This window comes from Dasypus novemcinctus, chromosome 4, assembly GCF_030445035.2.
Source record: "Dasypus novemcinctus isolate mDasNov1 chromosome 4, mDasNov1.1.hap2, whole genome shotgun sequence".
Taxonomy (NCBI): domain Eukaryota; kingdom Metazoa; phylum Chordata; class Mammalia; order Cingulata; family Dasypodidae; genus Dasypus; species Dasypus novemcinctus.
Genome location: NC_080676.1, coordinates 44,613,187 through 44,638,730, shown reverse-complemented (window position 1 = coordinate 44,638,730; position 25,544 = coordinate 44,613,187). Strand labels below are relative to the sequence as shown.

At 39.9% G+C, this 25,544-nt stretch overlaps 1 protein-coding gene across 11 annotated transcripts in view; it reads left to right on the top strand.

Moving 5' to 3' along the window:
• Positions 1-25,544, top strand: part of TNIK (TRAF2 and NCK interacting kinase) — a 435,835-nt gene that overhangs the window by 262,753 nt on the left and 147,538 nt on the right. For all 11 annotated transcript variants that reach the window (XM_058295284.2, XM_058295283.2, XM_058295286.2 and 8 more), the window contains 2 exons: positions 14,865-14,990; positions 24,966-25,076. In XM_058295284.2, the coding sequence (XP_058151267.1) occupies positions 14,865-14,990; positions 24,966-25,076 (237 nt within the window). The remainder of the gene's footprint in view (positions 1-14,864; positions 14,991-24,965; positions 25,077-25,544) is intronic.

Sequence of the window (25,544 nt, the reverse complement as noted above, 5' to 3'; positions counted from 1 at the left end):
TTTATGATAAGTTACTTTACCATAGTGCCAATTTTAATAATTTTCATTTATACTACTCAATGTATTGACTTAACTGTCCTTACTTATTATTGATTTCCCAACCCCAAATTATCTGAATTCCTCTTAAACATGGTAGACGCTTCTTGCTAGGCTGAGCCTAGAGGTCTGCAGCCCAGTGATGTATGGCAGCTACGTGGTAGAGTGGGAAAATGTTACTATCTTGTGTCTTTCAGCGTCGTCATTCTAATGAATGACTTACACACTTCACGTCACTTCATGGTTCAATGTGGCTGTCAAATTTCCGTTGGTCATGTTCTATGGCAGGCAAAACCAAAGGTAGAAGGGAACCAAAGAGCATTTTCCAGTGAAATCTTTTTCACTTAATGTACATTTCTATTTCTTTCATTGGCTAGCCTTAGCTGCAAGGGAACCTGGGAAATGTAGTCTTTTGCTTCACCAACATGGCCAGTTAAAAATCTGTAGTCAGTTAGTTGGAAGGAAAGGAAGACTGGATATTGGGATGGTCAGTTAAATGTTCTGACACAAAACTCATCAGTCTCCACATAGGAACCCCATTATAAATGTGTAAATCTTTTACAAAGCTCCAACCTCAGAACCAATCAGAATTTGTTTTGCTACTCTGCTGAAGTCATGCTACTGTATTTTCCTTGGATTGAGTAGGATTTTCACATAATGAGATGCTCATTAGTTTAACAACTAATGCTGGTGGATGGAATCCAAGACATTCATACTGTAGATTATGTTCTATTTTGTCTTTCTGTGGACTCAATACTTGAGTTCCACTGACATCATTAATCCCAGTGCACTCAGTGTGCACAAGTTGTATATTAATATATAAAACGTGACTGGAAAGCGTGGAATATTACTTTTCCAGTTTCTGAGTCTATCTGTGAGACTTTAAAGTGCTTAGAGAACTGCTCCTACTATTTTTAGACCAGCTTGCTTTGAATCAAAAAAGTTGTGCATGCCTGTTAATCCTAGAGTATTTTCAGTTAAAGGAGTGCCTGTTAGCTTTTCTAAACTGAATTCCACTAGAAAACTCATCCCCACAGAAAGGCATTTTAGTGACTCTTGACAATTCTCCCAAGAGTGGATAACACCAGTGCATTCTAGGTGCACAGGAGAGCTAGCCCATTACAAACAATGGATGCTTTAAGGCGGTTAGGCTTAATTCTCTTGAGGAACCCTGGACAAGAAGGGCTGCATAGTTACCCTGATGTAGGCCCAGCATTGACCATTATTTAATCACTGACCCTTAACAAAGGCAAACATGGATACACATTAGCAAATGGTTTTCTTGTTTCCCATGGTGTCTGATACAGCATCAAATGACTTTGTATCACCCCCTTACTCATCACAGTCCACATAAGATTTCCTTTGTGGAACTCATGTGGTGCCCTTAAGAAAACAATGTATTTCATTTTGTTATGTTGTCTTTTGTGTATTATGGAATGCTGCAAAAGCTTTTTACCAATTATTATAAATGAGCTCATCATAGTTGCTCTGTTAAAAACTGAGATGAATTCTCAAAGGTTGCCTCTGTTAACTGTATGCTACGACTTAACTGCAAAGTTACTATAGTTTATCATAATGCAACTGAGGAAGCCATAAGGTTGAAATCAGTTTTTGAAGTCATTGATATTATTTGATACCACTTCTTTTTTGTGTGTGTATAGAAAACAGCCATAGAGATAATGCTTATATCCTTCCAGTTTTCAGGCTGAGACACTTCCAGATTTGCCAACATTTGCCTCAGAATTTGTGCTTAAACTCCAACTCAGTCTTTGAAGTTCTTTTAGTTCCTGAAATCATTGAGGAAATGTTCCCATTTCATCCCTCTCTGGAGAGTCCTTTCCCGCTTGACTTGTGTACTCTAGGTTCCCCTAGAAGACCCAAGAGACATTGGGTCCTTCAGAGTAGTGTTTCTCGAAGTGGACTCCTAGCATCACCATCCCTTGGGTTGCTCATGAGAAATACAGAGTCCTGGGCCTCTGCAAAATCTGGGTGTTGTTTCAAAAGTCTGCTCTTTCTAAGGGGTTCTTATACACACCAAAGTGAGGACTACTTTATAAAGACTTATATTTACTATTCTAGTCACCAAATGTGAAGGGACTGTCATTCTTTGATGACCCTGTAAATAATCCCTTTTTTCATTTGCATAAAAACTTTGGTGTAAAATATAAACTAGTCCCTTTATAATGACTGCTTGATGCCCCTATAGGACTTAATGACATACTGTCTTAATGTCCTGAGCTTTAAAATGATGACCTGACTTGAGACACTTTGGGTTATAGTACCAAAAACCCATTCAAACTGAAAGAAACTAAAAAGGTAATTTACTGATTTATTTTTGTTTTTTTTTTTTTCTTTTAATAAAAGCTCAGTAGGCTCCAGGAACTCACATGATATGAATAGGAATTTTCTGTCTCTCCTCCTCTGCTTCTCTGGGCTTGCTATTGTACCATCAAGGGGTGGCAAGCCTGGCCCCCAGCAGCTCCAGGCTCATGGTCTAATTGCCTCATTACTGTTATTCCCAGCAGTGGTGCCAAGAGACTCTCATTGGTCCAGCTTGGATCACGTCCCCATCCCTGAACCAATCCCTGTTTCTCTTCTGCCCCCTTCTGGATTAGATGTCTAGCCCTAGAATTTACCTCAGGGACTGAGAGTTGGTGAGGGTTGATTCCTCACAGGACCTAACAGAAAAGACCTAATAGAAAAAAGGATGAGAGGGACTGGATAGGCAAAAAAAAAAAAAAAAAGAGAATTCCAGTATTATCATATCATATCCTTATAGTGGATGTGTTTAAAAATCCCTTTGTCCTTTAGGTAAAGTGCATCTCTTTTTCCTTTTTTATAGTTTAGTTGAAAATAGTAATAGTAGCTAACATTGGATGGAGTGCTTATTATGTAGCAAAACTCTTTTAGATATTTTCTGATATTAATTCATTTAATCCCCTCAACAACCTATAAAATAGGTTCCATTATTAGCCCAATTTAAAGCCAAGTAAACCAAGCATGGCATAGTTCAGTACCTTGCTCAATATAACATGACCATTGAGTAGTGGAATGAGTATTTCAATCTGAGGAGTTTGACTCTATTCTTTAAGTCCATCTTCTTAACCACATAGCTAGAAGTCTTCAAGTTAAAGGGATGTTCAGTGTTTAATTTAGTGTGGTTTTTTTCATTGATTGATTCAACCAACATTTACTAAATACCTACTCTATGACAGGTATTTAAAGAAAATTCAAAGATAAAAAAGTTTTCCAAGCCCTGAAGGGGGAAGCTCACAATAACACAACATTGACCTAAGTATTTATAAATAAATCCCATAGATTGTGTTTGAGTCATAAAATTTGTGAATGACCTTATTTATAAAGTTGAAAGGACACTCAGGGATAGTAGTGATGTCCAGCAGGACACTCATGGAGAGGACATTCCCAGCCAAGGAAATAGCAGGGCCCAAGTGTGGAAGCTGAGAAATGGAACATTTCTAAAAACTACACATAATTTAGTTATGAGGTTAAAAAAGTGCTGAGGAAGGAATAGTATAGGAATCTGGACAAGTTAGAGCAGGTTATGAAGAAAATGAACAAAGTGACAGGAATTTTCATTTTATGTTGTAATTCCAAGCTCTTCAAACTTTTTATTTTCCCAGTAGATCACTTTGATCAAGTAGTCTTAGGAGAAAACCAAATACAGGCATACCTCGGCGATATGGCAGATTTGATTCCAGACCATAGCAAAAAAGCGACTATTGCAATAAAGTGAGGCACTGAATTTTTTGGTTTCCCAGTGCATATAAAATTTATGTTTACACTATAGTCTATTAAGTGTGCAGTAGCATTATCTCTAACAAAAACAATGTCCATATCTTAATTAAAATGATGACACAGAGACACAAAGCGAGCACAAACTGTTGGAAAAATGGCACTGATAGACTGGTTCCATGCAGGGTTGTCACAGACCTTCAATTTGTAAAAGTAGGGCAGTATCTACAAAGCAAAATAACGTGAAATGCACTAAAACAAGCTATACTTCAATATAAAAGCACTTCAAGCAGAGCTGCTTTTTTTTACAAAGGGGTGGGAAGGCCCTGATGCCTTCCCCAAATCACTGCTGCTATAGTGTGTGTGGGAGCCAGAAGTTGAGCAGGAGTATACCTGCTAGAGGGATCCCCTCTAAGCCTTACTTGACTGAGTCCTGATACCTATCCCCACCCAAATAGCAGAACTAAAGATGGAGTGTTTTATTCCATCTTGTGTTGTTTGGAAGGGACAGGGGGCACTGCTCCCAGCACACTTGGTTGTTCCTTCCCAAAGTGGGGTGCTTAGTAGCACAGCAGAGGGTTTGGAACATATCCCCCCCCCCCCCCCCAGTCTGGGCTTTTATCCTTTTTCTACTTAACACTTGGGGATTAGGACTGGGAATTTAGTCTCTCTGAGTCTCAGTGTTCTTATCTTTATTTATTTTTTTTAAAGATCTATTTTTTATTTATTTCTCTCCCCTTCCCCACCCAACCCAGTTGTCTGCTCTCTGTTCTTCTGTGACCACTTCTATCCTTATCAGCGGCACTGGGAATCTGTGTTTCTTTTTGTTGCATCGTCTTGCTGTGTCAGCTCTCCCTGTGTGCAGCGCCATTCTTGGGCAAGCTGCACTTTCTTTCGCCCTGGGCGGCTCTCCTTACGGGGAGCACTCCTTGCACGTGGGGCTCCCCTACGCGGGGGACACCCCTGCGTGGCAGGGCACTCCTTGTGCATATCAGCACTGCGCATGGGCCAGCTCCACACAGGTCAAGGAGGCCGGGGTTTGAACCGCGGACCTCCCATGTAGTAGGTGGACTCCCTATCCATTGGGCCAAGTCTGCTTCCCTGTTCTTATCTTTAATCTTATCCCTTACATTTAACTTAATAGGAGGTTGTGAGATTGAAAAGAGACCCTGCCAGACACACAGTACAATGCCTTTATACAGAATAAGTCCTCTATTAGCTAAAGCCCCAGGATATCACACACACATTGTGGGTCATTTGTGTGATATAGTATAAGTCATTATGGTCATTTGTTGCCAGACCATTAGTATGGCCCTTTACTGGCCAACTGCCTTCGCATTCTGTCAGCCTCTGTCACCTTCTGCATTAGTCAGCCAAAGGGATGCTGATACAAAATACCAGAAATTGGTTGGCCTTTATAAAGGGCATTTATTTGGGGTAGAAGTCCACAGCTACCAGGCCATAGAGCATAAGTTACTTCCCTTACGTGTGTTGGAGCAAGATGGCTGCTGATGGCTACAAGGGTTCAGGCTTCCTGGGTTCTCTCTTCCTGGGGCTCATTTCTCTCCAGGCTCAGGTACTCTGCTCTGTCCACAAGGAGTAAGCTGTAAACTTTTGGGTGAACAGCTTATCTCTCCTCTGGGGGCCTCTGCCACATCTAATGGAGCCTCCTCATCTATCTGCTTCACTATGTACTTACTTCCCGGGGCTCCAGCATTAAAACTCCAACTAACTCCTTTGCCACATAGTTTTCTCTGTGAGTTCCTGCCCCCTTGGTACTCAAAGTCCTATTGACATGGCCAGATCAAATCCTTAATCATAATTTAATCAAGTAAAAGTGAAATCTCTGAAACAAATATATTCTAATATGTCCAGAGGAAAAGACCAGTTCACAAACATAATCCAGTATCTATTTTTGGAATTCATAAACAATATCAAACTGCTTCCCCTTCCCTCCACTTCTCACTCCACACACAGCCACACCTATCCAGTACCATTGCCTTTTAGGTCTCTCAGTGTCTGCAGATGTCCCTTCTCCTGGAAACACCCTTCCCTTTTTCTCTCACTAATTTTGGATGGAACATCACTCGTCATTTAATATCCTGCTCAAATTAACTTTTCTGAGGCCTCTTCTGACCCCACACACATGTTGCCCACCAAATGTGGTTAGGCGTGCTCTCCTTGGTATGCTGTAATGCTTTGTACAGTCCTATTGCTACGTCTTTGTTAATTCATTGATCACATTTCTGTGGGATGATTTGGTCACCTTCTCATCTCCTTCTCAATGAGGGCTCCTTGAGGACAGGGACCGTGTTTCAGACACACAGTACGTGGGTGTTGAAAATGAATGAAACAGGTGAGTGAATCCCACGCAAGTGACGTTATTCCATGCACCCTATGCACTTTCTTTGTCTTCACCTGATTTGTGGACACTGTGTTTCTACCTTTTCCACTCATATTTTGTACTTGTTCTCCCCTCTCTTTCTATGTCCTCACTGCTTTAGTGCCCTCCCCAGCCTGCAACTCTGAACTCTCAAACTGATGGTGGTTCTGAAAGTGATAGTTTACTGTAAACCATAGGCAGCTGTTAAAACGGCATCCTGTGGAGTAGGGTCCAGGAGAGAAAGTTTGGCTAGATTCCTAGAAGCTAAAGGCTGAAATCACAAAATTTCATTCATCCGTCAAGAATGGATGGTTGTGCTGTGTTCTGGGTTGATAGCAGTGAACAAGACATATATGGACACTGTCTTCTTTATTCCAACATGTGTGAAAAACATTTAACAAACAACAGTTACTTAATCAGTTCTGATAGGTTTTCAAGGAGGAACATAGAGTACTAAGAGAATTTACAAAGGAAACTGAACTGCCTCAGTGGCTAGTCAATGTTCCCTGAGAAAGTGACAAGTAAGTGAGAGCCAAAGGCTGGGTAGACCTTGGTTAACTGGGGGAAGGGTGGTAGGGGACAGTCCCACTTCTAGGACCTGCACCCTCAGGTGAGGTCAGCAGTGCCGTGGAATCCCTCCTCTCCCACAGAGACCCTCCCAGGTCCCCTTTAGGACTCTTCTCTTTGGTTGTTATGGGACAGACAAGTTCCTTGTCCCCAGGAACACATGATGATAATTTCTAACAGGGGAAAGATAAACAACTGTGGATTTTTTTTTCTGTTCTTAGTTGTCTCCATAATACTCTTCACCTTTGAAACCAGAGCTTTTTCCAGTGCTCCAGTTTTGTATGTTATACATCATGTAGCACTCTGAAAGCTTCTAGAGTTCTAAAAATGAACAAGCTGAGCTGCCCACTCCATGCACGCGTCAGCATCTGTCCTTATTTTGCATACAGATTACATGCCACTCTTGGTGGCTTGTGTGTGTCTGTGTCTGCACATGTGCCATGCATGCGGGACACGTGGCCTGCATGTGTGGGCTGGTCAAACGTGCTTGCACACGTAGTAGAGATAATTTCCTAAGAACACAAGTGAAAAGGCTAAGCATTTGTTGTCACTAGGCTTAAAAAATATTTTTACGTAATCTTTGTAATCAGTGGTGCTTTTCATTTGTGTAGCTCAACGCTTTTAATCAAAATGGTAATTGATTCTCTTAGCCCCCTGGTGGGCCTGAGACACATATAGATGAGAAGATTGGCATGCAGAAGTTGGGGTGCCTGGAGTCACTGAGCAGGCTGTTCAAACCCAGATTTGAAACCAAATTCCACAAAAGTGGACCATGGGGCCTCCTTCTGTAGAAGTGTTCCTTTTGTGCTACCAACACATCTTCTCCACCTGATACTTGGGCCCCTCCTTTGACTTATGTTCTCTCTTCTTGAATTCTTTTGCTCTTGTGTGGCTTGACTTTCCCATCAACAGTTTGGCTTTTACCTTAAAGACTTGATACTCATCTTTCGGGTTACCTTTTTGAAAAATCCTCTTTTAAATTTAAAGCCTACTGGCTTTAGTGAGTTTTGAAGGCCAGGAACAAGACCTGTGTTTGGTCCATCTTTGTGTCCCCTGGAGCTCTGAACCTGGCACATAGTGCCCCAAAAATGTGAGATGGCAGTTTGTTTTGTTTAAATAACTTGTGAGTTTACGTCACAAAAACACAAAATGATATATATAAAGATATGAAACCAGAGAAAATATAAAGAGTTGAAGTCAGATCAAGGAAAAACCAGTCCAAATTATAGGCCACAGAGAGACGGGTAGTTATTTTTTCTGGTAACTGAAGCCAAAAGTGGAGACATTATCAGTTATACTGTTTATACCGTCAGAAAAGAAGGCACATTCCAGTGCCTATGGGCTTTTACCCAAATTGTAGGCCTAAGACCCTTGAGGCTCTGAGCTACCTCATTTATGGTAGACTTTAGCCCAATGAATGACATCACTGCTGCTGGTGTTAAAACCTGTTTACTTCTCAGTTACTTGGACATGGGTCTTTAAAAAAAAAGTGATGGTTTTCTTGGGAGTTATATATCCATGCAGGCTTGGATGTGAGACTGAAGCCTATCAGAGTTGCATTAGCTGTGCCTCTAAGGGACATTGCTGCATAGAAAGAGAAAGCAAGTTAGCCTAGAGGTAAAGATAAGCCCTGGAAAATGCCAGTCTGGTCTGGGATGTTGGTTCTCCTACCCTCAGCAAATTGCTTAACCTTCCTTACTCCATGTGAGTAAATGCTGATAATGTTACCTCTCTCCTAAAATCAGTGTGAAAAGTAAATATAGTTATCAAGAAAAAGATGTAGAACATGGGGTTCAGTGCATGTTGCTGTTCTTCTTATTGGGTCTTTTTTTTAAAAGATTTATTTATTTCTCTCCCCCTCCCCCTTTCCCCCATTGTCTGCTCTCTGTGTCTATTCACTGTGTGTTCTTCTGTGTCTGCTTGTATTCTCATTAGGCGGCTGTGGGAACCAATCCTGGGACCTTCCAGAGTGGGAGAGAGGTGATTACTCTGTTGTGCCACCTCAACTCCATTCTGCTACGTCTTCTTATTTTTCCTCCTCCGTGTCTCTTCTTGCGTCATCTTGCTGTGCCAGCTCTCCATGTCGGCTGGCATTCCTGAGTGGGGCAACATTCCTGCATGGGCTGGCAATCCACATAGCCAGCTCGCCCTCACCAGGAGGCCCTGGGCTTCGAACCCTGGACCTCCTATATGGTAGATGGGAGCCCAACTGGTTGAGCCACATCCATTTCCCACATTGGGTCTTCTGCAGTTTTTCAACTGAAAATTAAAAAATTTTCAATTTTCTCTCCAAATTTCCATGTAGAAGACATGCCATGTCACCTTCAACCTCAGGGCTTCTGTATGCTCTGTGTCTCTTCCGGAAAGACAGTTCCTTTCCCAAACACCCCATATCACACTTTTTCTTTTTTCTTCCCAATTGGATGACTCCCATGCAGCCTTTAGAACTCATCTCCAACTCGACACTTTCAGGGTAGATGCCCCCGATTAGATCAGCTACCACATATTTCTTGTGGTAACAATTTTCCAGGTATTTGTGTGATTCTTTGATTTGTGTGATTATTTGTACCCTACTAGACTCTATTATGTTTCACCGTGGTACAGCTTAAATCTGTTTATGCTCGTTTAGTATCATGCCTGGAAGATAGTAGGCACATAATAAATATTTGTTGAGTGAATTCATTTTTCTTAGGATTAACATATACAGGTACTGCATGCAGAACGCAGTGGCAAAGTCCTGAGTTCTATTAGTGCATCTGCAATCAAAAGGGTGCACTTAGACATCTGAACCACTCTAGGCTGATTTTCCTAGATCTGTAAAAATATAGATCTTAGTTGCAGAACCCTATCTTGAGATAATTTTAGGGGATCCCTATATGCTCAATTCTCATTTAATGTTAAATATTTTTGACATTTACTGAACTGTGCTTTTAAAAAACAAACCTCAAACTGTATGTTATACTCAACTTTTTGGAATGTACCAGAAAATTCCAACCTGTTCATTTGTACTGCTAGGTTACCTCATCCATGTACAGAATGTCATTCATTTGAAGATCTTACTGGAATTGTGAGGCAAGCTCTTTAACAGTAACTGTTACCATTTTCAACTACTTATAGAAAATGGAACCCAAACAAAATAGAAATTGAGAATTGAAGCTGACATGTGAATTCAAGTTTCTTTCATGAAAGTTCTAATTTTATATTCACTGAAACAGCTTTCTTGTTTTTGTGGATTAACTTTATAAACAGATGTCACATAGTTGAACTTATAAAGGTAAGTGTTACTGGAAAAGAATCTCATTTTTTTCCTTGTCTGCTATATATTGCCATTGTGAATCAAATTTCTATTCAAGAAAAGGATTCACTACTACAGATTATTAATTTTGTTTATTTATTTATTTTTTACTTTTCTGGTACTGGGGATTAAACCTGGGACCTGGTACTTGTGAAGCAAGCTCTCAACCACTGAGCTACACCTGCTCCACACAAATTATTTTTTAAATGGTGAGTTTCTAAAACCAAAACACATCCTAGATGATATCTGTGGTCCCTACAAATTCTAATATTCTAAAATGCTTTAAAAATAAGTTTTCAACATTTTGTCACATTCATCAATGCCAAAAATGAAAATGATAGCTGAGTTAACATAGATGCCTCTCTTCATGCCAGCTGCTGCTACGAGCAGGAGCAAAAGTGGTTCTAGCAAGTGTGCACATCCAGGAGATAGCAGCGCTTATGAGTCTGGACACCACATACTTCTCTCTAAAGTTCAGACTGACTAGTCCCTTGCACTGTTATAGGAATCCCCTACTTTTAGTCCTATTCCATGGATTGTGAGTTAAATGTTTGGCTAACATATTGTAACAAAGCACAGTAATGTTAAATGTCTTATTCATTCCTTTTAAAAATTCCTGACATATTGTAAGGGCTTAAAGTATATTCCCCTGTGTAATAAATATGAATAAATATGCAACTTAAAATACCTTCTTTATCCCCTGAAATCATCCATAACCAAATATTATTGTATGCACACAGACTCCTTTAATTGGAGGACCAGAGGCAGGCTTCTCTTCAACCCTGACTTAAGATGCTTCTAAAGTCTTTTTTCATAATTAGGAGCTTTGGTTTTAGTCATCATGGGATACTCATCCTCTTTCTGTCTAGGAGTTTTCTATATAGAATTAAGGGCACTGGCTTTGGAGTTGGACAGATCTGGGTCTGAATCTTAGCTCTAACATTTAAAATATGAGTTAACTTAGGGAAAGTACTTATCCTCTCTGAGGCTTATTCTCTCCTCTGTAAAATGGGGTTGTTAAAAACATCTACCCCATAGAGCTGTTTTGCTTATTAAATAAGATAATGCCCATAAAGCACCTAGCACCACCACTGGCACATAGTGGGCGTAAATACATTGGTTGGCTTGGACTGTACTTTCTGACCACCGTCACGATCAGCATATCATCAGAGGTGGTCAGTGGCTTAAAAGCATCTCCTGGAATCGTCTTTTTCTTTGCATTTGACACACATGTCTCCTCTCACATAGTTTCTCCAGCAGGCAAGCCCTGGCTTCTCGCACAGTGGCAGAAGGGTTCTCCGTAGGCAGTAAGAGAGGACAAGCCCCAGTATGCAGTGCTTTCCAAGGCTCTGCTTGCATTAGGTTTGCTGATGTCCCATTGGCCAAATCAAGTCATGTGGCCAAGCCTAGGCGCAAGCAGTAGAGAAATGGACTGTACCTGTTAGGAGTAGGGGGTGCTGCAAAATATCATGAACTTTTTTTTTTCACTCTAGGATAAACACATTCCAGTGATCTTGTAAAAAGAACTAATTGCCCACTAATGATTTGCTTAAATAAGCACTTAATAATTTCTCAGCACTGAGAGGTGGAGGTATTCTCATTCCCATTTATAGGTGAAAATAACTGGCAGTCAGAGAGTTTAAGTAACATGCCCGAGGTCACATAATAAATCAGGTTTAAGTCTTCTGATGGAATTAATGCCTCTTCCTAGAGTATTGAACTTTGCTTATTAAAATTACTTTTAAAATTGGTTACAATTTGGTACCACTACTTTATTTTTCACTGATGGTCATTGGTCCATTTAATACTTAAGAAATAGTAATAATATATTTACAAAATGGAAAAATCCTTCCTTTATAACTTTTTAGTCTAATTCTAGCAAGAGATATTACTCTTTCTGAAGCATCTGTACTCGTCTCCTTCAGTGAGCCATATTGTGAGATGGTGATTTGTGGCATGGCTCAAGGAGTTTTTATAGTCACTAGTAAGTGCCTCCTTTCAGTTTCTCTGAATAACTTATTTCCATTATTGCCCTAAATTAGAAATATGGAGAATAGCAGTCCTGGAGGCCTGATAAATTACATGTTCACTCACGAGGCCATGTAAGACCAAGTTCAAGATTCTATATTAGAGCTATGTAATCACGATCCACAGTGGTTCCATAATTGTGTTTGGGAACAGTGCAATTTAAACCCCAAATTCAGGTTACTTAAATTCCTGCCCTCCTACCATTTTTACTTACTTATTTTTTGGTTGAAAAGGTTAATAATAATGTGCATTTTGTAGCACACCTTATAACTTTCACATACTTTGTTTAATTTCCACAAAAATCTGGGATATATAATTCTCTTATTATAATATCTGTATTAATTCTCATTTTACAGATGAGAAAACTTAGACTCCAAGAAGGTAGCTTATTTCCCAAGATCTCATAGCCAGAAAGGATGGAACAAGCTCAGTGTGTACCCCTCCTGTTCCTCCTCTTGATTCTCATTTTAAATTCGTTGTATCCACTTTCCTCATCACTGTGTAGCCTCAGTTTACCTGTACAGACTGATAGAAATGTGCTGACTTCACTCTGACCTCCAATACTATTTATTTTGGATTCAATTATAGACTAAATTACACTCTTAATTAGCTATTTTATAAGTTCTTATTTTCTCAATGATATGGTAAGTTCTTTTTTAGGCAGTGCCCCCCCCCCCCCGTCCCAAATTCTTTTGTATTACCCAACATCCTGATTGAGAACCCAGCACCTAGCAGGCAGGCAGGAAGTACTTCCAGAACCAGCCTGAATTCTCACTAAAAATGACTGAAGCTGAGACTAGCAGGCTGCGTTTGGAGAGTGATCGGTGTCTTATTACCTCATAGTCGGCCTCTTTGATCTGAGCAGCTGACGGGGTCGTGCTACCACAGAAACCCTTAGGTTTGTTTTCTTCCTTCTATTTTGGCTTTCCCAAGGTACATCCGCTCACATCCTACATACATCCAGAATTAGTTGGCCCCACGTGGTGAGTTTAAAATAGCCAGCGTGCCATAGTAACACATTCGAGATACGCTGCAAGGATCTTTCAACAAGTGGGAGCCTGCAGTTGGAGGTCTGTGAAGGTCGGCCTCCTCGTAGGACTGCGGGGAAGGCGTGGGCAGCTTCCGCTGGCCTCGGGGAGAATCCGTAGGTCAGCAGTGCCAGTGCCCTCCCCGGCCACCATCGGGGCCCTGACCGGCTCTGCTCCCCCGTGCTTTTCCTTAGCTTAGCATCCCAATCATCGATTCTATTTTGAGATGGTTTCTTAGTCTTCCACTTAGTTAATCATGTGCTGTGTAACATGCTTTTGTTTTCCTAGGTTTGCAAATAGCCATTGCTTTTTACTAAAAATTATTTCATGTGGTCAGCAAACGTCAGCATTTCGCCACTCTCCTCATGCTATTTTTAACGATTCCTTGTAAGCATTGCTCCTGCTGCTGTAAGTGGTTGAACCCTTGGTGGTTACTCATTCTTTTCTTTACATTTATTCACAGGCACTTTGCTTGGTGCTGGAACTATTACTGAGAGCCAAATGAGGCAGGTTCTTGTGTTTGTGGCCATTATGGACTGACTGGGAAGAGAGTCTTTAACCAGACGAGCAGACAGAGAAATGCGGGTTGCAATTCTGATGGGTCCTGCAAAGGAAGATGTGTGATGATGCGTGATACTAGAGCCAAGCCAGGCAGAATCAGAGGGCTCACTGAGGAAGGGGCGCTGGAACTGGATCTGAAGGCAGAGAGACAAGTAAAGGGCAACTGTGACCCTGTATGACCCATGCCTCCTTGCCAGTACTAGCAAAAATGGCGAGGGTGTGAAGAAGTGTAAGGAGAGGGGGGAACTTGATATTGCCTGAGGGAATTAAGGAAGCTTGCCCTGGAGCGGTGTTAGTTAAACTCAGTAAGGAAGGATGCATAGAAATTATATGGCGAAGAGGAAGGAGAAAGAGGATATCACATGGGAGACTGCAGAAGGGCCTGACAATGTGGAGATACTGGAAGAAGGCCCTTGCAGCTGGAGGGGTACAGACAGGGACCCACTGTGGGTGGGCTTTTGGGTCGTGGTAAGAGAACTTTACAGGAGAACATGTACTCTTTACTAGTAATGCCAGGGCCTCAAAAATAGCCTTAGTTGGTAAACTCCAAATTGATATTCAGAATGAGTAAAATCTGAATATTAGGGAGCTCACTCTATAGGAGAGTTGTATTTCTTTTTATGTCCCTGGCACTACCACATTTCTCTTCTCCTTTTCATGTTTAGTTTCCTGAAGTTGGGTAGGTACTCCTGCTTTATGAACTTCCCAGAGCTGGGGAGCTTACCCTTGCTCCTTTTCCCATCTGACTTTCATCCTCTTCAAGCAGGTACTTCAATAAAAGTAGGCTTCAAAGAAAATGAAGCTAACAAATATTAAATCTAAGAGCCTCTATTTTTTTCTTCTCACTTTTCTCATTCTTCTCTGTACCAGGTATGATCAGTGATAGGTACTTGATAGACACAGCTCCCAGAGACCTAGAGTGAATTTTATCTCAGTTGCCTGACTACCTTGACCTCTTTCAGATAGAGGCATAGGGTATTTTTCTAGGAGGTTGTGTGCTATGACTGTGTTCTGTACAAACAGAAGACTCCCTTGGACTGCCAGTGTGTTATAAATTTTTTCTTTGTAGTGCTATATAATAATCCTTTTATCGCCACAGAAGAAAATAATTAAGAACAAACTTATTAGTTGTTAGGGATGATGATGAAAAAACGGAATCCTACTAAAGACACGGGTTTTCATACAACATATTTACTGTACTGTTCTAATACAGGATGAAGAAGAAGAAATCAAACAAGAAATTAACATGTTGAAGAAATACTCTCATCACCGGAATATTGCTACATACTATGGTGCTTTTATCAAAAAGAACCCGCCAGGCATGGATGACCAACTCTGGGTATGTAGTACTGTCCAAATTTGCTTTTCTTGCAAGAAAAACATGCAAGCCCAAGGCCTGTTTCCCTGTCCTCACTGCTGAGTTTGATTAATGACTTCTTTAAAACCCTTGGCCCCTATGGTTTTCTTAACAGGTGTTTTCGATATTTTCTCCCATTTCCCTGAATACTTTCTCATTCTTTAAGTATCTTTAAATCTTTCTTCATTCTCTTAATGTGGACCATCCTCAAAGCCAGTTTTCAAATTCTCCTTCTTTTCACTAATGACTACCTTTTATAGAGGTTTTTTATTATATTTTAGAAACCATGCTATATATTTTGCTATATATATATATATATATATATATATATATATATATATATATATACACGTTCCAGTTCTTATGAGTAGCCATTATTATTATTATCCTAGTTTCTTGGATGAAGAAACTATATGGTTTACAGAGAGTAGAAGTATGGCAGATGGCCTGTGGCATGGGGCAGTCAGGGTGAGCAGGAAGTAAACTCCTCCAAGGTCTACCCAGTTAGAAATGGTGGAGCTAGGATCTAACTAAGTGATTCTTTGTCTTGGCCTGTCACTAGGGTGTGCATGACTCTGAAATGTAAATTGTAACTCCATAAATAAAATCCCTAACACAGTGCCTGACACTGTGGAGGCACTCTGCAAAGGTTGCTTTCCTTTTCCTGCTTCCCCTTGTCCACTTGTCGGTGCCCCAGGCAGGCCAGTATTGATGTCAGTGCTTAAGCTCTAATGGGTAACTGATACTATCAGTTAAGTATGTCTAATAGCGAAACCGCCCCTTTCCCTGCCCTGCCCTGCCCAGATTGCTCTTCTTGCCTTCCTGGTTTCTGACATTGGAACTTTGATTTAGTTAGTTTAGGCCTCTAATGTCTTGGTTTGGCCCTCCTTTGCCAATCTCATCATCGTGTCACTAGTAGGCCTGTTCAGTGGAAGCCAAGATTTTGTAGTAGCCTCTTACCTAGTCCACTTTCTATCTCTTCTGTTTGGAACCTCTCTTCATCTCTCATGTTGCTGCTGGATTAATGGCTCTAAAAATACCTGTTAATCACATACTGTATTGCTCATTTTCCAGATGCCTTAATTTGCGTCTTAACACACACAGAATTCAATGGATCATTAAGTGCCTACTGTATGCCATACACTGTGCTGAACTGCATGGATCCAGTGATGACTAGTTCATGGACACTTTCTTAATGAGTTCAGTCTTGGGTCTTAATGCATAAGACATTTATAATCCAGCTGAGAAGACAAAATATATACAGTGAATGCAATTGGTGGCCAAAAAGGGATATAATGTTAGCTAAGAAAAGAACATATTTTTCTGTCATTTAATATCAAATAGTACAATCTTTGGAAATGAAAAGAACTATTAGGAATACTTTTCCCCATAAGATCCATTTCTGAGTTTAACATAAAAATGCACTCTGCGGGTAAATAAACCCATTTTGTATGATCACATTGATTTAAATGATTTATATGTGATTTCTGAAAGAGTTATAGTAAGATTTTAGTCATAGCCTTATAAATGTGTTGTAGAGGAAATGTGAAAATTAAAAATATAAAAGTAGTAGCAGAAAATAAATGTAAGTGTATAATCCTAAAATGAGATTCATGGCAACAAAGGCATAACATTATGCCACTTAGCTGAGAAAATTGGGCTCAGAGAAGCTGAGAAATTTGCCCAAGTTTTCATGGCTAATAAGTGATGAAGTCAATGTGCTAGCTAACCCCCTGCTGTCCGAGGCTAGAACAAAGCCCCTAAACCCTACACTCTTCCTCTTTTAATCATGAAAAATAGTTTTGTTATAAAAGATTGGTATTCAAAATAGAATTGAAGTTTTGTACTTAAATAACTTTATTTTTACTCTTAATTTTCATTCTTCAGTTTTCCCAACTTTCAAGATGATAGTAAGCTCTGTTGCAAAGTTTAAGAAATGCATATTGGAAAAGTATATTAAACCTTTTGGGAATGTTCTGTCAAATAATTGCAAGGATTACATGTAGTTGACTCTTGAAGCTAGTGGCATTTTATTAGAATTAAATTTATATAAAATACTATTATATATTATATAGAGACTTGTAGCAAATTGAAACAGCACTTACTAACATTTAAGTATGTTACATGGTACTTGTATTCAGTCCAAATAAAATATTCCTCAGATATTTATTTTGCTGTGGCTGGAGGACAGAGATTTGCACGTATCCTACTAGCCAATATGTATTGCTGTTTCAGGTGACTGATTGAATTATAATCTGTGCAAATACTATCAGTCTTGTTGTAGAGATAAATACTTGTTTAGTACCAGCTCTTTGTGAAGATACAACTACTTCTGATAACGGCCAAGTAATTCTCCTTTATCAACTGCTCAGGGCTTGATCCGGAAATCAAAAAAGGGAACGTTCTTTCAATAAAGATTCTGATCTCTCAGAAACAAGGCAGCCTCCTGACATACGACATTGCCATCTCATTCCACTGCATCTCAGCCATGAAGAGGCTCTTCATTTTGCTGCATGCTATTCAGAAACTGGGCCTGTGTAAGAAATAATACCTATTAAATAGACTTATTTCTCTAAAATTAGAAAGTAAAATGATATATATTTTGCTATCTCTTCAATTCTACCATAATAATCACAGGGCTACAATGTCTTGCAAAAGGAAATGAATGTTTGATTAGCTTCTGAAATGGAGGGTGGTCAAGTAAGATAGCAGGGCATTGCACTTAAATGAGTCAGTAAGCCATCATTAGATCATAAAATTGTAGACTTGAAGAACTAAGAATTAAGAAATTATGTTGTATGCCTTTGAGGGACAAATATTCTAGCAGTTGGCCAAAAACTGGCCTGAATACCCAAAGCCCTGGATTCTAGCTTTGGCAGAAGGCCATGCCTGGCATTTTGATTCTTCATTATAAAAATTAAATTGGACTAGGTCTGAGTTTGCAAACAGTCCCCCCAGAAGCTAATTGCAACCTGTAGATGTGTTTAGTTTGGTTCACATAAGGTGGTGGTGTATTAATTATGCCAAGAGCAGTAAAATCAAGTGGTTTCACATAAAATGTTTTCCTTGTAAATTTTTGAAAAATCATATGATCTGGAATTATTTGGCTGAAAGCCAAATTGCAGCAGTGTGTTAGAGTAGTATACCAGCTGTTCATTTTAGAGGGTACCTGCCCACTCCAGTTTTATACCAGAGGTTCCGTTACTCCTTGTTGTCTTCCATAGATGCTCAACTTTATGCATTTATATTACCTGCCAGCCCCTGAATTAGATCATTTCTGATGGGCCTTCTAGTACTTAGAATCCTTCAGTTCTTGGAAGTAAATGAGATATTGAGATGAACTAAGATCTGAAGGCCGTACAACTACCAATGAACAATACTTTCTAAAATCTGCAGTAACGTTTACTACAGCCCTAGACCTAATTCTGTTATGTTTTGGAGTTCCATTGCTATGGTATCTTGATTTGGCAGAAATCATGCCCAGAACATTTTTGGTTGTCTTGAGATTTTAAAGGTAAGGTACTACAGATAACATCATTAAAAATTTGACCATCCATAGCTGAGTCTTCAATGGTTAACTAAAATTTCTCTTTCCTTAGTTTTGCATGTTAGAAATGAGGGTTTCATCTTTTTGGATTGTTTTAATCAGTTTGCCACTTTTATAAGTAAAGGATTCTTTTTCTACATATATAGAGAGTGGGTCACTTGTTTAGAGAACTGGTTTGAATCTTATTGTTGAGTAGAAACTTTAAAAGGCTGAATTTGGTAAGTAGTGAAAGACTGTCTAAAATGATAGGAGTGATTGTAAACAGTCTCCCAGTCTCTGAGCTGCCCCATTGGATGATCTATTAGTCAGAATGTAAGTCACTTAGATACAAACACTGATTGAAGCTATACCTAACTTAATATCTTGCAACATGGGCCTGAGTTCAGTTTTAATAGAGCCATTTTTATGAATTAATGGACAGTTCATTGACGAGAATGTGGAAATGATTTCCTCTTGATCCCAATGAATTTCACTGGGACTGCACTTAAACTACTTTTTTACCTTAGCATGCCCATAGCTCTTTTGCCAGTGTTCCATACAATCTTTCTAGGTCCTTTTCTGATTAATTTGAGCAAAGTATATGTTGTACTTAAATCCCTCAAATGCCAACTTGCTTAGTCCTATGTACATTGAGATATGGGTATTTTTTTCTTTTCCTATTTTTAATCTGCCTGAAAACTTGCCCCTACTTCTACCCCTCCCCCAAATTCTTTGATTTGAGTGTAACATTGTGAGATGAGAGTTATAAATTCCATACTCTCTTAAGTTTAGTTTCTATGTTTAGGTCCTGAGGACAAAGTAGATGTGTAATGGTTTACTCCTACCAGGACAAATTCTCAAGATCTTGCATGCATAGTGTGAAATTTAAGTGCCAGACACCAAATACAAGATGCAGTTAGCTAACTTCTCAAGTGTTTCCTTGAATGCCACAATGCTGAGTGTGAGACAGCTCCTTCCTCCATAAACACAGACAACTACTGAGCATTTCTAGTGTTCTAGTGAGGTACTGGGGCCAGGGATTGAACCCTGGACCTTGGATTGGAGAAGCTGGTGCTCAACCACCGAGCCACTTCAGCTCCCCTGAGATGGTTTTTGTTGGTGTGTTTGCTTGTTATTTGTTTTGTTTTGTTTTGTTTTTAGGAGGAACTGGGAACCAAACCTGGGACTCCCGTGTGGGAAGCAGGTCCTCAACCACTTGAGCCACATCTGCTCCCTTGGGCAGGCTTCTTGGCTGCCAAATATACCAGTTGGCTAAGTAAATTCAAACTGCCATAGTCATTTTCAAGACATAAAGTTGTCCATTATCCAGAAACTTTTTTGACAAAGTTTGGAACATTTCATATCCTTGAGACTCATATTTTCATCTTTGGAAGACTTAGAATTTGTAGTCTAAGTATTCTTAGGTCTAAAAATATAATTGAGAAAGGCAAAAAAATTTTTTTCAAATACTTGTTAGTTTAAATATAAATGAAAAGGATTGTTTAGGTTTCTTTTCCAAATTTGAAAATGCCCGACAGTTTTACTTACCTTTAAGTCAGTTGATTTTAATGATATATGTATTCATATGCCAGCTACAAATTATTGTGTGTCTCTACACGGGTACTTTATATTGTGAGACTTAACATACCTATGGAAAATGAAAGCCAAGTTACTGAGTTTGAGTTTTGTTTGCATCTTTATAAATCATACAGAGGATATCTGTGGCTAATCCCAGCCACATGTAATAAAAATATCCTGTGTCTTGACTCACTGATGTTTCTAGATGTTGAAGAGCGATTAGCTGTTCCTTTACAGAATTGTGAATTCTTGGAAGTTTATCTTTCCTATCCTTGCTTTGGGTGCCCCTTAAAACACTTGGTACAAACTCCTCTCTCATTTTAGGCAGCTGTTTGTCTTCCTGTACCCTTCTCTTCCTCATCCCTGCCCGCTCCCACTGCCCCCCATTCCTGTAAAACAGGGAAAGTCCACTTATACTTGTGATGACTGACTGAGGATGTTTGGGAGGAGTGAGTGCCTGTCGGGATAGTCTAGACGAGTGTCTGCAGTTTTAAAATATCATCGAAAGGCTGGGTTTCTTGTTATAGGAACTTAAAACCAATTAACTAGCAAGTGAGTGAATCTTTTAGGGAGCCCAGAAATCACTCCAGACCTGTTGGACTGACTCTGAAGATAAGCCTTTTTCATTGTTTCAGAGATGCTGGGGTGGGAAAGGGAAGAGAAGGGACCTTCTCTGGTGATTCCTTACAGAAGGCTCTTGCCCTGGGAGGTAGACTCAGGGCTGACTTGGATAGTGCTTCTGAGATGCCTTCTAGCATCAGCTGAGGCTGAAGACCCTCCCCTTAAATGTTGTTCTGAAGAGAAGGGAAGCATTGGAAGACGTAATAAACTCTCTTCCACTCCCAACTTCTAAGAAAAGAAATTGTGCTCCTCAGGAAGGTAAGGCAGTTGACAAAAAAACATGTTATAATCAGTCATTTAAATTGTGAAATATGTCAAAACCCTTGTGTATTAGTCAGTCAAAGGGGTGCTGATGCAAAGTACCAGGAATCTGTTGGCCTTTATAAAGGGTATTTATTTGGGGGTAGAAGTTTACAGTCACCAGGCCGTAAAGCATAAATTATTTCCCTCACCAAAGTCTGTTGCCATGTGTTGGAGCAAGATGGTTGCCGATGTCTACACGGGTTCAGGCTTCCTCTTCCTTTTAAGGATTCATGGTCCCAGCTTCTTCCAATATCAGCAATAGGTTAGAGTAAGTCTTTTCTGTCTCCCAGGAATTGTTTCTCTCTGGACTCAGCTGCTCTTTTCTTTACACAAGGTCAGCTGGAGACTCTCAGGCTCTTTCGCTTCCTGGGACCTCTGCCATGTCTATGGAGCTGTCTCTATTCCTCTGTGTTCTTCTCCTGTGTGTTTACTTCCTGGGGTATGGCATAAAAAAAACCCAATTTCTCCTCTGCCCTGTCATTTTCTCTGAGTCCCCATCCACCAAGGGGCAGGGCCTCAATGTCCTACTGACGTGACCCAGTCAAAGCCCTAATCATAATTTAATCTAGTAAAGTGAAACCTCTGAAGTTAATACAATCTGATATGCCCAGAGGATTAGATTACAAATATAATCCAATATCTACTTTTGGAATTCATAAATAATATCAAACTGCTACCCTTTGTTTTTCACAGGTATTTACGTAGAACATCACTAGCCATGTCCAAGTAATTTGAGCAATCCTTTCCCCTAATACTCAGCTCTGCTACATTGTGGCACTGCTGCAGTCCTGGACTTGGACCCCCTCTTCCTGTAATATTAACTTTTCTTCTTTTCTAGGTTACATGCACATGCATGTCATTTTCTGACCCAGTTATTTGGGTGGTGTTGAGTGAGAATTTCAGATGCAATATTCCTTCTCAAACTCTGCCCCCTTCCAAACGAGAAGACCCAGGGCCCGGAATGCAGTGCTGTGTGGTCCAAGCTTGAAGAAAAGACGTGTGTCCTTGGTACTCTTTCATTCATAGAGGTTTTAGAAGTACATGTGTCTGATGCCTTTTATAATCATCTTTTAGCCCTGTCTCTTCAATATCCCCCTGAAGCAGATCTTGTGGAAGTTAGATGCCATCTTCCAAATTGGATGCTTGTCCTTGCTGCTTTTTTATAAATGCAGACAGAACGAAGAATGTGAAAATAATAAACCTTTCCACTGAACTCAACTCAGAAATCTGTTTGAAGCTTTCTGAATGTTAGGACCTTTGCATCCATAGACACAGTGTTTGCATTAAACCTCTAAGGTTAATGTTTTTATTATGCACTTTATAGGGGAGGGGAGGGGCTGTGACTGAGTACCAGGTGGTTAGGGAACCCGACTTAGACCTCACAGTTGCTAACTGAGAGAGCATCCTGTTTTCAACGCTGCTATGGATAAAGCTTCAGACCATAACTAAGCTCTGTTTCCAAATAAAGAAAGAAAAAGGAATTGAGGGGAAGAAGAAAGAATGAAACAGCAATTGTAAATCACTAAGCTTGTTGCCTGGTATTTGGCAAAGCCTCAGTAAATGTTAGCAAGCATTATTGCCCCAGTATAAACTCTTTGAGAACTTTCTTTTTTGGGGAGAATATTAATGATCCATTATTTCTTACTTGTGAGATTTGGAATTATTGACTTATCGCTGCTGAGCTTGGCATGTTGAGCCCTGTTTCTGTTTATTAATGAGATGAGTTTACCTGTGGTGAGGGAAGGTCCCCGCTGTGTGGTCGCAGTAATTATCAGTGTTGCTGTGTGGCTGCAGGAACCAATTGCTAGCAAAAACTGACTTCTTTATTTCTTTTTCTTTTTCTTTCTTTTTTTTTATTAAAAAAAAACACCCAAAATCATTACATAATCTACCAATCATTTTGTACCGTAGGAAGATGAAAAGAACTTAGCAGCCTTAGGTGGAGCTGAATGGAGAAGCAAATTATAGAAATCACTGACATTAGTGCCTGCCTAGAGTAGGATTGTTTCCTGCCGAATATTTGAAAGTATTTTGTCCAATCTGATTTTAAAAGTCTGGAGTCACTGGGCTTCCGCTGCTCTCCTTGGGAACTTTAATGACGTGGCCTAATAGAGCTCAGTGGTGGGACATTTTCTCTAACTGATATGGGAGCGTGGAGGAGGAGGTCTGGTCACTGTTCTTTTCAAAATGGGATTTGGAGAAAGGGCTGAAACACGTTTGGCTTACTTAAGAGGGCATTCTTTTTCTTCCTAACCAAAGATGGTTGTTCTTGTCGCCATCCTGATGGTTTGATGCATATTGGGATTTTCTTTCCTTTGTTTTATGGAAAATTCTCAAAATTTACAAAAGTATAATGTGCCCAAAACTAGCCCCAGCAACCGTCAGCCAGTCTTGCCTGATAACATACTCCCATCTGCATTCCCGTCACTGTCATGATTTTGAAACAAATACTACTCATCATACCATTTTATCTGTAAAGATTGGGAGGATTTCCCCACCCTTTGTGGAATCATAAGACAATTCAGAACAGGCATTGAAAACTCATTCATCAAGCTCATTTCATGAGCTTTCATTGAGTTTCTACTTTTTTTTCCTTTTTAAAAAATTTATTGCTGTATATCACTCATACGTGAACATACATAGTAAGTATACAATAGTAGTTGTGAACTTACAAAACTAACATACAATATTACTACACTATATACAAACACACATAACAATATTACTACTAACCAAAGTATTTTTCCCCCATCTCACCCTATGAGTTTCTACGTTGCCCAGTATTATCCTGGATACTAGTGATACTGAGAAAAAGAAAGGAAAATTTTTGCCCTGAAGATTTTGCAGGCTGGTGAGTTATTTTTTAGGACACGGTGCTGAAGACAGGAGTGTACATTTTTGACAGAGCTAGAACCATCAGTGTGATTTGATTATGGTTCCATTTTACTTCTGTTTCTAATGTCAAGTCAGAGATTGCTTGCTAGTTATTCTAAATTCATTTCATATAATTATAAAAATAATAATATGAGTGCCTAATAATATGACTTTTGTTGAAGAAAGAGAAAATATGGAAATGGATGCTTTTTAAACCGAGACAATGGATATGAAAGCTTGAAAGCAGATTGCTTTTTCTTTTTTAGTTTCTATTTCCTAGTTAAGTAAGGGAGATGTGTATTTCTGCCTATTTTATAAAGTTCCTGAGCGCTGTAATGAGTTTATATTTATAGAGAGCTTGGAGCCTTTCGAATAAAAGGTGCTAAATTAGAGTTCATTGTTTATTGAATTTATTTGATGTGTCCAACCTCCTGAAAACATTTGCTGAAGTTAATTAAAAACAGCCCCACTCAGACAACATACAGTTGCACTTACATACCAATACCATGAACAGTGTACACTTGTATTGTCCTAACTTGGGGCCACCTAGAAAGCTGCAGCTCTTTCTGCAGGGGAATGGTCCTACTTTGAAGGAAAAATGAGTTACACTGCTAAGGTAAAGCACAGATGTATTCTCAGCTATGTCTGAACCACCTGCCTGCTGCTATTTTAAAAAATGCTGGGGAGCTGATGTGGCTCAGTGGTTGAGCTCCAGCTTCCCACATATGAGGTCTGGGGTTCAAGCCTTGGCCCCAGTACCTCAAAAAACAAAGATCAAACAAACAAATAAGAAACTTTAGAATATGAAGATTTTCCTCAATTTCCCACTATAACTTTGAGCTGGGAACACTTGGAAAAATAATGTTTCTGTTCTATCATTTTGGGATGAAATTAAGTCAAGAGTTTATGTTTTATATATTGCTTTATGATCTTTCTTTCTTTGCAGGAATGGCGTTCCAAAATCGCCAAGTGGGATATCTTGTACTTTATTAACCCAACCATGTGGAAGATGTAAAACGCAATTATAACCATGGTGTGCTTGTTTCCTTTGCCAGTTGGTGATGGAGTTTTGTGGTGCTGGCTCTGTTACTGATTTGATTAAGAACACAAAAGGTAACACATTGAAGGAAGAGTGGATTGCGTACATCTGCAGAGAGATCTTACGGGTATGTGACAAGAAAGGTTTTGTGAGTTTATCCCCAAGGTTCTCAGGAGCAGCAGGGATGGATCTACCCTGTGAAAATCTCTCAATACCCTGCTTTAAAATGTGTGAAAACAGTGGAGTTCTTTATCTAATATGTTCTGCCAAATGAGACTAGTGATTGAGATAAGATGTCCTTCTGGGGAAATGGATGTGGCTCAAGCAGTTGGGCTCCCATTTACCATATAGGAGGTCTGGGGTTCAATGCCCAGGGCCTCCTGGTGAAGGCAAGCTGGCCTGTGCACCGAGCTGGCCCACACAGAGTGCCGCCCCGCGTGGGAGTGCCAGTCAACGCAGAGAACTAGTACTGCAAGATGACATAACAAGAGACACAGAGGAGAGACAATAAGAAGACATAGCAGAATGGGGAGCCGAGGTGGCGCAAGAGAATGATCGCCTCTCTCCCTTTCTGGAAGGTCCCAGGATTGGTTCC